Source organism: Alligator sinensis, unplaced genomic scaffold (genome assembly GCF_000455745.1).
Source record: "Alligator sinensis unplaced genomic scaffold, ASM45574v1 scaffold829_1, whole genome shotgun sequence".
Lineage (NCBI taxonomy): Eukaryota > Metazoa > Chordata > Crocodylia > Alligatoridae > Alligator > Alligator sinensis.
Genome location: NW_005842399.1, coordinates 1289710 through 1304057, shown reverse-complemented (window position 1 = coordinate 1304057; position 14348 = coordinate 1289710). Strand labels below are relative to the sequence as shown.

The following is a 14348-nucleotide window of genomic DNA, read 5'->3' as shown; positions in this document are numbered from 1 at the left end:
CACCATCCTCTCCTTTAGGCCATTTATTGGGAAAGGCTGAGCAAACCTCTTCAGCCATTTTGAAGCTAGTAAGTGGTCTAGCAAACGCGCATTTTCCCACTTGTGAAACATTCAGAACTATTATTTTCCCTGCAAAGATGGTTAAGAATAATTAAGCGTTAGAACTTCAAAATGACACCCAAAGAGACCTTAATAAGCAGAACATATGCTACCAGGCGTGAAATAAAAACATATGAACAGCAACGCAAAGGATCGTCTTCTTCGTGAGAATTTTCTGCACAGGGGGCTGCATGTAGAATTGTCTTGCCTTTGAATATTCAAGCTAGGGGGACAAAAATCATATCCTCACTGCAAACTAAACAGGAGGTTGGAGTCCCAGACCAGAGGATGGTCTCTCAGTCTCTGCACCTACCTTCTCCTAAGGTGCCGAGAAGCAGAATTCCAGGAGTGTCCCCTGAAGCCTCCCGGAAAGAGTCCCCAATGCACAGGGTTAACTTTACCCTACCTGAGGAAGCTTGCCATCTCCACCTCCCTCCACCCGCCAGCGTTTCCAACTCGGTGTATCCCCTCCGTGGCCACTTTCGCACTGGTTTTGTCCCTTCCACTTGCTGTGGTACAATCTAGCTCGATTTTTAAAACTGAGGGCCACACTACTTTGGGCATTCTTGCTATATTTATCTATCTTGCCAGTACCCTCATAAATAAGCCTATAGATCCCACCCGGAAACTGAATCGTGAGATCAGGTGTTGGATGCCCCACAAGCGAAATAAGATGACCCACCAACCTCCACCTCAAAAAGCTTCCAAATGAACAGAGGTTTTCATCCTTTTTGGGTCTGTGTACCCCCGGTGGCCGGTTGAGAGGGAAGTAGTCCTCAGCGGACGGTGGACAAACAGGGGTTCCCCCAGCGGGCAGTTGATGAGCAGGGGGGGGTCCCCCCAGCGGCCAACCAGCAGTGGAAGAAGTGCCAGTGGGGGTACCCCCCCACCTGCACCAGGTTGAAAAGCCCTGCGATACCCCTACGTGTACACCTGGTTGAAAACCCCTGCAGAAGAGCCTTTTTAACATGATGCAAGACTGGGAGCTAACCAAACAGTAGGGAAAAAATGGATTAAGGTTACATCGATGAAAGCAAACAGTTATCTAATGAAGACTACTTGGTGAGGGGATTTATCTTTTTTTTTTTTTTAACAAAATGAGCAGTGTCTCGTGAACTACTTGGTGCTGGGGCAGAGCCGTTGGCCAAGCCCTTTGAATTGAACCACACCGACTTGGGACTCTTGTTTCTACCAAGCTTCACTTGTCCCCAGTGACAGAGGTGCTCATCTCACAGCCCATCTTATAACAACTTTCACAGGATGACTGGTGGCTGAAAACAGCAAAAGCTTTTCCAGCAGTCAAGGCCAGATGGATACTGCCATGTTGGCAACATCCACTGAGACAGATGGGAAAGAAGGAAAAGCTGCCTTGAGAGGAGAAACGACAAACCTGTCATGACCATATACAGCAAACACTTTGAAAACAAGGTTTTGTGATCACTGTTCCTGGAGTAGGTGAATGCCAAGTGAAAAGTGAACACCGCTGGACCGGTACGGGGCAGGAATCTACTACCAATAATGATGCCCCTGCTCAGCAAGTTGTTCTTTATCACAAAGAACAGGTTTTTTTTTACAACCACAACTCTTTCAACCTAAATTATTTTTTCCAGTTTACACCTCACATGCTCTGCACGTTTGACCAATTTGTTTTTGAAGCTTGATAAACACTGATTGCCCTTGTCTCCCAGTAAATAGAGCAGATAAGGATGCTCAGTATATGACACAAAGTAGTCTATGGCACAAATAAGTTCAAAGTGCATAAATAAAAATGACTTTTAAAAAAAACATTTTCTTTTTATTTTATTTTTATTACACACAGAAAGGGTTAAATATAAGAAAACCTAAGAGCAAGTTTCAAGCCATCATTGTAAGTGAAAATATATGGTTTCTTAGGATTGTGCTACTGAATTCAATTTTTCATGGACTATATTGTACCCCTTGGCAAATTAAACAATTGCAGATTAAATGTTCCGAAGCCAGTGAAAGCTGGTTGCTACTTTAACCTCTGACGGTTCATTTTTTAAAATAATTTTTGTCCTTTAAAAGAAAAATCAATCAACTAACTAACACTCCATTATTAACTGAAACTAAATATAATCACCGCTAGACTTATTATCATGGATAAGTGAACTTACTCCTTCAAGGAGGGCAAGGGATATCTTTCCATAGTGAGGATTCCAAGGTCTACGGAGTCCATGAAAACAACTCAAGATTTAAGTAACAATTCTGGCATTGAGTCACAAAAATATTTAAACTTATGTTTTGCTGTTTGATTCAACCTTGGCTCAGACTGAATATTAAAAAGCAAGCTTTAACTCTTTGCCAAGAAGAAAAGGTAATACAATGCCTACTTGGATGCAATAATTACAAATCGGCACAGGTTTTTGCAAGACTTTCTTTTCCCTTCTTGAAAAAAATCAAGTTTAAATCATTACAGTAAAAAGGAGTTTATAGTGGCCAACACTTGAAGGTGAAAATCTAGTATATTAAACTGGTTCCATAGCTCTGATGCTTGTTGCTTCAATTATTCTGATTTGAGATTCATTTTCACCTTCACTTTGTAAAAAAGGAAATACATATACATACATAATATACAATCTTTTCATAACTGTTTGTACAACAACGGGAAAGAACCCAACTGTAATAGGGAAATGCAGTGAAGCAGAGATGGAAAAAGACTGAATAGGTCCCCTCCCAGTTATAGGATACTACTTTTCCATTGTATTTTCAATATGGTAAATAATGGAACGTCTACTTCCATCTCAATACAATAAAAATAGCTACATTTCATACTGAAGTGTTCCACTGGCACAGCTCAACGCTCTTCACTTCAACAAGTTAATATGCTGCACTGGAAACTCTAAAGTCTCCTTCCTTGATATTAATACAACAGCTGTATGAGAAAATTGATGTGTTTAATAGGTTCTTGTGGAATGAAAGCTTGTTTGCTCAGGCAGAAGTAAGTCTAATACCTTAGACCTGTTTATCAATAAGCCAGTTTTTACTGTTCATGCACTCTGATGCCAACTTCCTGACTTCATCAGGGAATAGAAAATCACTGACCCAGAAACAATTTGGACAAGCCTATTTCACAGAGGATAATTTTTTTTTTTAAGTTGTCATTAAATCTTCTCTCACTGCTAAGGCTGCTGAAGGCATGGTTAAAATGTCTGAGGCCGGACAGGCTCAGTGTATTACATGATCATACCCAAGTAGTTTGGAGATTAAAATTATTCTCTTGAAGAGAAGGTACTTTTTCATCATTTACCTCTCTTTTCAAACCCAAACACCTCTGATTAAATACATTAACCCCTGCTACAACAGAAGAAACTACATCACGAGGAAAATATGCATGAAGTAGATTTTATATAGAGGGCAAAACCCTTTTGAGCAACATATCCTATAATCCACTGGCTGCTAGTTATTAGTGAACACAAAGCAAGTGAAGCAACTTAGTTTCTCCTCAACCTTTCCTTTTACACTTCCCTTGCATAAGACTGGGACTCCCAGTTTGCAGTCTGTAGGCTGATATACCTGCTTCTCAGGTCTCCCAAGAAGTTTTGCAGAACTGGCTGTCCTTACTTTTGGATTACTTTTGTATATATTTTCTCATCCTCCTTTAGAGAGAAAGAAGCGTGTGGTGTTGTTGTACGACCTCAAGAGTACTCTTTTGAAATGGGCTTGGGGCTTTGGGGTATGTATGCCAGTGACAGTTATGCAACCCATCCCAAGCGAGTCCCTGAGAACCAAGCTTACCAGAAGCATTGCAGAGGTACCATTGGGTCGGGATAGCTGGATGGACATCTCAGGGAACATCCTGTCAATGCGGTTGATCACGTCATCAACATACCTACCAAACAAAACAGAAGCCTCAAATTACTCAAATTATACTGCCACAAGGAACCACTGTGATCCTCTGGTCTGACCTCCTGAATAATGTAGCAATTGGACTCCCCTGAATTAATTCCTATTTCAACTACAGCATTTCCTTTAAAAACACATCCAACATTGATTTGAAAATTGCCATTATCGGAGAATCCATCACAACCCATAGTAAGTTTTTTCAACGGGTAATTACACTCACTGTCTAAAATCTATACCTTATTTTTAGCTCAGTTTTGTCCAGCTTGAGTTTCAGGTCCTTGTTTGACAGACTGAAGGGGCCCATTATCAAACCTTTGTTCACTGTGAAGGTACTTTTCAGACCCTTAAGCCTCCGCTTCTCTTTGATAAACTCAACAAATTGAGCTCCTTGAATCTAGACATGATTTCCAATCCTTTATGCAACCTCATGGCTCTTCCCCGAACCCTGTCCCATATGTCCACACCCTTAATGAATGGCCAACAGCAAAAGTGGACAGAGCTCTCCAGCAGCAAGCAGCCTTGAGCCAAACACACAGGAACTACCAACTGCCCACTACTCCTCCAGATGCCCTTGTTTAGCCATCCAACGATCATGTCACCTCTTTTAGCCACCGTATTTTTGGAAACATGTTCACCCTGCATAACACGTCATTTTCAGAGTTACTGCTTCCCAAGACAGTCACACATCCTATAAGCGAGGCCTACGTTCTTTATCCTGAGATATACATCTTTACATTTAAGCACATTGAAATAGGTGCCTTCACTAGTGCCTAGCTTACCAAAAGCTGTAAACCGCTCGATATCTGTAACTTGTCCTCTTCGTTATTTAGCACTCCCCAAGTATTAACATTTTACCAGGGAAGATCTTATGTTTGCTTCCAGGTCACAGATAAAAATGTTAAATAAGGTAGGCTCAAGGCACTGGTCCCTGTACAAACTTGATAGAAACATATCTTAGGGGGCTGGACTCGATGATCTTCAGAGGTCCCTTCCCGCCCTAATGTCTATGAAATATTGCATGATGACCATTCCCCATTTACAATAACACTTTGAGACAGCCATTTGTCTATTCCGTTAATATGTGCCATGCTAATTATCTTATCGTCTAGTTTCTTAATCAAAATGCCATACGGTTATAAAGTCAACTGCCTTCCAGAAGTCTGAACATCTTTCTTTAACACTATAACCATTACCAACCAAACCTATGACAGAATAAAACAGCATAAACCAGTTAAACTATGAGAACCAACAACTCATGTTTCAGTCACGTACAGGTTTCAAAACCCACCTTTATGAGCAACCCAGCAGATAAGAAGCCAGAAGTCCAGAAGTTTTATTCTAGCCTATATACACCAGACAAAGTGAGGAGGGGAACAAAAGGCAAGTTGGCCGATTTACAGGTTTCTTTCCTAATTAACTCTGGAATTCCAATGGACAAAATGTGCTCTCATTTTATTTCCTTCTCTAGTGAAATGCCTGAAATCAATAGGAATCCTTCTGCCTTCTAAAGCAGAGCTCATCCAAGACTTACAAGCATTGTAAGGCTATCCCCTGCCATGCTTTCAATAAACAGCTCTGTCACACCACCTGCCATCTGAGACTGGTCAAGAATTGCTTTAAGACATTTTATAAGCTGACTTCAGATGACATTTGCAAGCATCACAAACTCCATTACAATCTATTCACCAGTCAGAGTTAGCAGCACTTTATGAGCTCTAGTACTACATTTTGCACCACTGAACACTGTGCAGGTGACACCCACCAGGAAAGCTCAGTGCTAGAAAAGCAATAAGACAGAAGTTAGCTTTGGAGCACCATGAAAGCCAACAGCTAATAAAAACCCCTGTTGAATAATACGTACACCAAAAACAGAATTTCAGCATTGCAGTCCTCCCTCCCAAGTTCTCTGAACTCAGCTCCATTCATACTGATGACAGCAAGGTTTCCTCCATTACCAATATACTTCCAAGGGACTTATAAACTTAATATGTTATGTAGCAGGGGTTGTGAACCAGGGTACGCATACCCTTGGGGGTATTTGGGAAGGCCCTAGGGGGTACGTGGTGTGCTGCTGAGTGCCCCGTCACATTTGGTCTCCTGCTTGACTGGCCACTGGGGCATCCACCCAGCTCCACATCCAAAAGGGGGTATCCACCAGGAGTACCACTCACCAAAAAGAGTACACTCCTCAAATAAGGTTGAAAGCCCCTGCATTATAGTAAACAATATAGCTGAGAGACCATGCCTGCGTGCATTAATCCTATCCTTCCAGTTCGTGGATCATTTGCATCCTCAAGACCGGGGGTGGCCAACCTGCAGCATGCATGCCACAGACAGCCTGTGTGTGTGATATGCAGAAGATCAGGAAAGGGACTGGCAGCACAGTGGCAAATAGTGCAAAGAGCAGAAAAAAAGGCAGCAGATTAGGCAGGAGAAGGATCAGAGTGGCTCTCGGGGAGGGCTCACAGCTAATTTGTGGCACACCTCACAAAAGGGTTGGCCCCCACTGTTTTAGACCCTGAGTGACGATGCTCCCTTAACATGCTCTACCTTCTTTCATTAAGCCTCAATAAACTCCAGCACAAATCTTTCCACTTTCCTGCATACATGGGCACATTTCCCATGATGGCATAGGGTTGTTATCCTGCCAGTTCATATTTCTGTCTTAATATTTGGGGAGAACAAAGACCTCCAAATTGTGCTCTTAGATGAAAAACATCCCTGCTCTGTACAGAAAACCAACAGAAGCCCTGCAATGTGAGATTAACTGATTAACTACAAAACAAGCCTGGTGAAAGGAGTACTATAAGCTCATTAAAAACTCAAGAGGAAGAAGGGTGATCATGGCAAACAAAAACCTAACCTTGAAAGGGTCACCTTCACAACCCAATCCAACCTTCTTAACCTGGATACACAAGCCATATCATTCCTTGCATTGAAAATGAAGCACTTTTCTCAAAAGAAAAAGCAGCTTCCTCTCAACAGCCCTAAGACACTGGAACCTATTGTGCCCATACCAAAAACTGCACCAATGCTGAACCTCCTCAGTGCCAGGGAGCTACATTTCACATGAAATCATATTCTCTGTCTTAAAGCTCAGCCATCAAACCCTACCCATACCATCAGCCAACTCAAGAAGCCCCATGCCACTGGAGACCCTTCTCGCATTGAAGCAGATCACAGTGACTGAGTGCCATTTACCCCTTTCCCAAAGATGTGAACAAACTGAGCATCCAAAGCCTCGTACCATAAAACTTAAACTTCTGCTTTTAACCTTTTTACAAGACAGGAAAACCAAAATAGTCCTAGAGGAAAGGATACACCGTAGGCTAAAGGAAGTTGATGCGACCTGGATTGAAGTCAAACAGCAAGGCTAGGGAGAAGCTCATTGTGGACATGCTACCCTTCTACCAGAGACAAGAGGACCAAGTCAAATGAGCAAGTAAAGTAATTTGAGGTAAAGTAGGAAGAAACAATAAAGAAATAGGAACTGAAGAAAATGAGAATAAGCGATTTCAAAGTCATTTTGCACTAACAAAATTGCATCGAATATGTAATCATTTATGCAAGGGCTTGGGGTGCTATAAAGTTTTTAATTACTCGTTTGAGAAGCTCTACATATTTCACTCATGGTTTTACAATGCCTAAGTAATATGGCTGTCCTGAAATGTTGCTGCTAAAGATTTTATGAGATCCCACATTCATACCCTATTTCAGAAGGCAAATCTTGTGTATGCCCCTTCGAGCAATTTAGACTGTTAGTGCTGCAGGACTAGAATATGCAATTTTGCCTATGTGTACAATACTGTACTATACTACACACTAAAACACACCTATAGTGCACCAAGTACAAGATTAAAATAATAATTTTAAATAAAGGCAACTTGATGCCTAATCTCAAACAAAAAAAATCTGTATAAATTCAGATGCAAAAACATACTAAAATACTTGGAACAACAGATTTCTCTCACAAGTACAAGCCAAAAAGATTTTAATTCTATAGCAATCATATTTAAAACATTATTTTGATTGGACTACTGAATGTGCTAATCCTTTTCAAACATATTTACCAGAGCAAACTGAAATATTAAAAAAAATTTTTTTGAAAAACACGTTACAGCAAAACAATGCTTAAAAAGGTTCTCACATTCAATATTTATATTTCTCAAGTGGGTGAAAAAGTCTTTTCTTAATCCACAGTTTAAAAGCACTTTAAGTAGACTTTTATAACGTACCATATGAATCCACGAAACTCTGAAACAAAAGCATAAGATGATGTTTGTCAAGTATAGCTTGGAGGGGAAACATTTTTGCATAAAAATTTTTAAGCCACTGACAAAAAGAATTTATTAAAAAGCTCAAATAAAACAGTGCCACTGGAATGACAACTCTCCTGGTCTAAAAACATGCGTAAAAACTTTTCAAAGCCAAAAGAAAACGCTCCTCTATTCAGGTTCTGTTAAAAGCACCTGAAACTCAGAAGGGGTGCTAGCGAGTCCCTGCTGGTTGCAGGCATAAACATGGTAAATGAACTACATAGCTATGAATGAATGAATAAAAGTATAGATGGATATGTTCTCATGTTAGCACAGGCTTATGCTTTAAAAGTCTTTTCAGAATATTAACTATCCACTACAGAAAGGAAAGTAAAACATTATTTTTTTCACTGGGAACGATGAGCTCTCAATGCAATTTTGCAAGTCAATAAGCCAAAGCCACCACTGGCATTATCATTAAATCATCACTGGAGTTATATACCTTTTGATACATGGGGGAACTATGCCAACATTCAATAAGCAACAAAGATCAGAACTACAGTAAGATTTTTACATAGAAGCCTGCTATGCGCTTCCTGTTGCAAAGAGGAAGAAAAAAAGCAAGTTAATTCATGCAGATGAAACTGGATATCAGCTTGCTTTCTTATAAGACTGAGTCATTTTGTATAAGATAAAACTGGTTTCCTCAGGACGGTGGAAGGCAGGTAAAACAAGGCTCCAAGGCAGGTAGTTCACCCATCAACACTACGCGTCAGGGTCATTTTAGACACTCCTGCATCTGATACATTTCTATTCTAAGCATGCCCATGTGTGTATGTTACTTAAACCCAAGCACTCCAGACTCAGCAAAAAGCAAATTCAGCTGTCACTTGTGTGTGAACAGAGGTCATTGCTAACCATATGCTAATCAAAAAATATGGAGGTTCTTCTTAACTAATACTCAATCAATACACAACCCAACCTTGGATGCTACAATGCAAATTACTGCAGAATTTAAAGAAATAGCTATGGCAACAAATTCTAAATGTTCTGGTTTCAGATAATAACGAATTCATACACAACCAAAAGTGATTTTTTTTAAAGTTTTATACCACTTGTTTGGCAAACTGACAGGGCCACACCCAGGTCAGCACATTCTGTATTTTGCCAACTACATTCAAGTACTATCATATCCTAAATTAGAGCTCACTGGGTGTGTCTATGCATGCACATTAGCCTATTTTAATGAGCATTAAAATGCCATAAAAACCTCATGTTCTTTAGCTAATGCACATTAAACTAGGTTAACACGCCTTTTTCTAGTACCTCACAATGGAGGTACTAGATTTAATGCACATTACCTAAAGCGCGTTAATGAACATGTAGACATGCCCACTGGAAATAAGACACCTAATCTATTTAGACGCTTTTGAAAATCCCACTAAGCGATGATCTGCTTCTTTAGGCATTTGAAAATCTGACTCATGGGGGCCAGAAACAATCCAGCAATTTGTTAACTATGATAAAGCCTTCAGTTGTTCTCTTGTACCTAGTTAATTTAAGACAGATTTATTTCAGTAACAAGAACAATACAAAAATGCTGCTTTTGTACATTTTAATGGAATTCCACTTTTCATCCAAATGCAGCTTGAAATACAACCCTAGTAAACCAGAAACAAACGGCTATTTTCTAACACAATCAAAGTGTAAAGATTAAACAAAACTAAGATGAGCTATGTAATTAGTTACATGCACCAAGATAAAGTATATCCTCCTTGCTAGCAGAAGTAGCACCAAATTTAGTGCAGTAGCTGTATTTTCTTACCAGTCAACCTCTTACCAATTATACCTACTGATGAGAATTAACCTGTTCTTTGAAAAGTAGCTTAAAAGCACTCATGCAAAAGATTTAAATTATGAATAATCAAGGACTTAACTATGTAGACATAAAATTAGTTCACCTGGACAGATCCACGATTACAGGTTGCTTCTTTGTTACCTAAAAGGCAGTTTAAAAATAAGTTGGCATGAGGTTCATGCCAACATTGTTCCTCAAGCATGGCTACTCCTACAGTTTTCTTTTGCCCCGAGTGAACACTTGACACACAAGGCTCAAAGCCCCTGGTTTCTTCCTTTGGCACATGCTATTGCACTACCTCTGCTAAGGAACTATTCCCACCACACCTGTAATGTAATTAGAGGTAATGAATTAGTTGGCAGCTGTAGACCTCTTTCCCAAGTGGCTGATTTTCAAGAATTTCTACACCCCAAGGCCTTACACTTGTACTACTGCCAAAAAAAGTCCTACACTATATTATACTCTGTCTTTCTGCAGTTCTCAACTACAGAAAAACATTAGTTCAGTCTATTTTGCAAAGTACCACAGAACTATCCTGGACAAACAATTTATTGGCAAAAAGTAAAAGCCAGTATTCACTAGGATTCCAGAAGACTAGATAAATGCATTGTCCAGTAAGTGCTTTGAAAGCTAATCTCCAACAACCAGGAAATGCTGATGTTTTTCTTTGCGTCCTCCCCCACCCCCACTACCTCCAGTGGAGACATTGGGCCAGGAGAAGAGCTTGTTTTCTATATCATAGCTTTCATGAATAATCGAATAGAAAATAGGAATATGGCATGGGTGAACTTGGCCTAAATAATCTCCAGAGGGTGCACATGCAATTACCAACCTGCTGAATGCTGCAGTAGTCCCTGCCCCTCACCCAATTAAAACCACTAGTATGACATAAATAGAGTGACTTTGCTACAAGGGGCTGCTGCAGGAAAATTTCAAAGAAGTCCCCCCTCATCTCAAAGCAAGCCTGAGTGCAAAAAGAAGATGGGGTGGAACTCAGACATTGAGAGAAAAGAAATACTTTATCAGTGCAGGCTGCGATTAGGACAAACTCTTGAACCTTTACTGATTTCTTTTAGCACCTGTGAAGCCAAAGCTTGCAGCCACACCACTTCAACATATACAACTTGCAAAGACAAAATGCCCTGTAGGAATGCTGAATTTCATGTTCTAGTTCTCTCTTCCTACATTGACCATCTTGCTCTGCACTACCCTGTGATGGACATCCTGTTGTAACGACGGTCGGTCATGGTCCCCAGCTACATTAGTCATACTGTCTGACATCAATTCAAAAATGGTGCTTGGCAACATGAATGGATGCCAGGTAAGGTATTTTAGAAAGGCAGTAATTTATTTCCCAATGCTAGAATGTGTGCTTTTCAATACAGCACCCCACAATGCACTGAGATGATCAGAGAGGAGTGCTGAACAGGGGAATACTGCACCGGACGTTATCTGCTCAGAGTGCTGAACAGTCGGTTCGAACAAATGCACGGCAGGGAGGACACAATGATTAAGGAGGAAAGTACCTTACACTGATAAGCCAGGCATATCGAAGTCATGTAAAACGTACAAAACCGATGAAGGATGAAAGGAAAGCCCAAGACCATGAAGACAAAGCTAGATCTCTGAAGCTGTCTGCCAAAAAAGTGAAAGAGTATTGCTACCTAGCAACATAGTTTCCTTTCATTACACTTTAACTACAGCCATCCTGTTGCTCAGCTAAAAATGAGCTTTGTAGTTTCAAACTGGCCCTGATGGTTCAAGCCATTATTTTATAATACAGCTTTCTCTTCTTGAATGATCTCATCTTAAATGATGCTCCTGAAGTCTTAAGACTGTTTGCTTAGGTGATATCTCCCTGGCTGCCCCAAAGAAAGGGAACCAGAGAAAGGGGGATCCTGAATCCTCATGGCACTCCAGAAACATCACCAGCAGCCACAGATCAGGGAGTCCCTCTCCTATAATGTCTCACCGTGGTCAGCCAGACATGCTGGGAAATACAGAAGAGGGAACCAAGAGTTTAAGGGAGTGCAAGTGGCAGCACACCAGCATCTGGCTTGCTATATTTGCTATGGGGCACCAGGTAGTTCACCTCTGCTGAAGTTAGACCTCAACACTGCCATCCTAGCTTCTTCCATTTAGGGAAGTATTACCAAGGTACTGTCTTGAAAGACCCTTTACATTTTGCTGCACTTGAATTTTTACCTTTCAAACCCATTCAAACAAAACCTGAAGCATTCACCAGCAGTGACTATTTTATACTTGAGCAGACACCGAGCTGAAAGACATTAATTTAGTGCCAAAATGAGCAATGAGTCACGATTTGCACATATCTGTCAACCTGTTAAAACTTCCCAAGATTACGGTTCCTATTTACATTACAGAAAGCCTTATGCAGCCTCAGAGATGCTGAGTAGCTAAGAAAAGAGAAAGGTCTAGTTCTGCTTCTGATACTACTGTTTTACATATTCTCAGACCAAGAGAGAGGCTTTCCAATGTGTCCCAACTTTCTCCAGTCTACAGATGGGCACCAGTTGAAATGAGTCCCTGGGAAAACAACTAATAAATAAAATGGAATAACAAGGATGAAGAGAAAGTGAAAAAGTGATGAACTTTGGACCCTAGGGAGGTACACAGAAGATCTGGAGCTTTTAGCACAGCAAACTATTTAAAAATAATTTGGTAGCCAGTTTGCTCTTTCTGCTAGCTATTCTTAAACCTGGGCCTGGTGTGACAGATCTGAGGCCTTGTGGTTGAGCCTCCCAGTTGAAGCAGATACCACTGGCATGGAGTCAAGTATTTTCTTGGTACAGTTTATTTAAGAGAGAAGCACACGGTTGTGAACAGATGTTCTAACAATCTGCACACAAGCAACTCTTGTCTGCAGGAATCTTAAGACAGACACTGCTGCCCTGTCACAAGAGGTAGCTAACTACCTTGGGGGTCTCCGCTCTCTCCAGAAGTCGCATATAATGCAAACTAGGTCAACTGCTTCAAGACAAACTGCACTTTTTCTCCTCCAGCAGCCCCTATTCTAGGGGTGGGCAAAATGTGGTCCAGGGGCCAGATGCAGCCCACCAGGCCATTCTATCCCGCTCACGGGGCTCCTAAAAAAATGTAGAAAATTAATATTAATCTGCCCTGGGCTGCCTGTCATGTGGCCCTCAACGGCTTGCCGAAACTCAGTAAGCAGCCCTCTGCCCAAAATAACTGCCCGCCCCTGCACTGCTCTCTTTTGTGAAGTCCTCTCTATCCAAAACTCTCTCTGGACCACATGATGTGTAAAAGGTGGCCTGCCCTTAGATCTTCCTTTCCCCAACTCCTCTGCAAGACAAAAGAAAGCTCAGTAAGGAGAAGAGTATATCCTATACTTTTCTTGATGTATGTGGCTCACATGCAGCATTCTTAGCTCTTTCTACAGCTCTTAATCCAATGCGCTCATACGGCAAAATCCTACCAGGAAATGCATTAGCGCGTTTCATCGCAACAATACAGCATCTCCTTGTATTTAAAAGATGCCTCTTCAAATACAACTGCATCTACATAGTAAAGAAAACAGACTACACCAACTGGATTTTTGATTACCAAGTCATATCAAAATACCAAAGCAAATTCACCCATTAGTCAAAACAGTGGTTTTTCTAATGAAGGTGTACTAACTTCCCTATCTCACAAGCAACCCATCATAACTCATTCCTACTACACACATGCTGTACCACGTTTTGCTCCTCACTGACTTCAGATGTACCTTCCTCTCTGCCCTGTACTCATCTTCCCTGCTCTTCTCCCCATTCCTGTGCTCTAAGCTTAGCATCTTCATCCAAGAACATGATTGATTTGTTTTGTATTTAATTTATAAACAGACTGGCCCTTAAATATTCTGAAGTCGATGGAAACGTGTTCTCAGAACTTCCGATCTTGACATTTGAGCAGAACACGGATAAAACAAAAAAAAACACCTTTTTAAAAACATCTTCAACAGAAAATCTTTTATTCCAAACGGTGAATAGTTATTATACAAGGATGTGCAATACAATTTAGAGAACAAACTTACATCTGAGCTGGGATGCTTAACCACAAATATCACTGTTGTTAGCTATAGTTTTTAGGTTGTAGTTTTCCTATAAATAGGCTGTGCTGGTAAAGCCAAGGACAGCTATCTAGTTCATAAACAAGAGCATAAATTCCAAAGTTAATTATAAATGCAACACTTTGTGCCTTAAATCTTTTTGTTTTGTTACAAAAATCAGCTCTGGGAAGCAGCAGCACTA

At 40.7% G+C, this 14348-nt stretch overlaps 1 protein-coding gene across 3 annotated transcripts in view; it reads right to left on the bottom strand.

Annotated features, from left to right (window-relative positions):
- MED27 (mediator complex subunit 27) overlaps positions 1-14348 on the bottom strand; it is a 148327-nt gene that overhangs the window by 39264 nt on the left and 94715 nt on the right. For all 3 annotated transcript variants that reach the window (XR_003095525.1, XM_025211303.1, XM_006029815.3), the window contains one exon: positions 3856-3949. Coding sequence is in view for 2 of the 3 variants with exons in the window: in XM_025211303.1 (XP_025067088.1) it covers positions 3856-3949 (94 nt within the window). In the remaining variant the exon portion in view is untranslated. The remainder of the gene's footprint in view (positions 1-3855; positions 3950-14348) is intronic.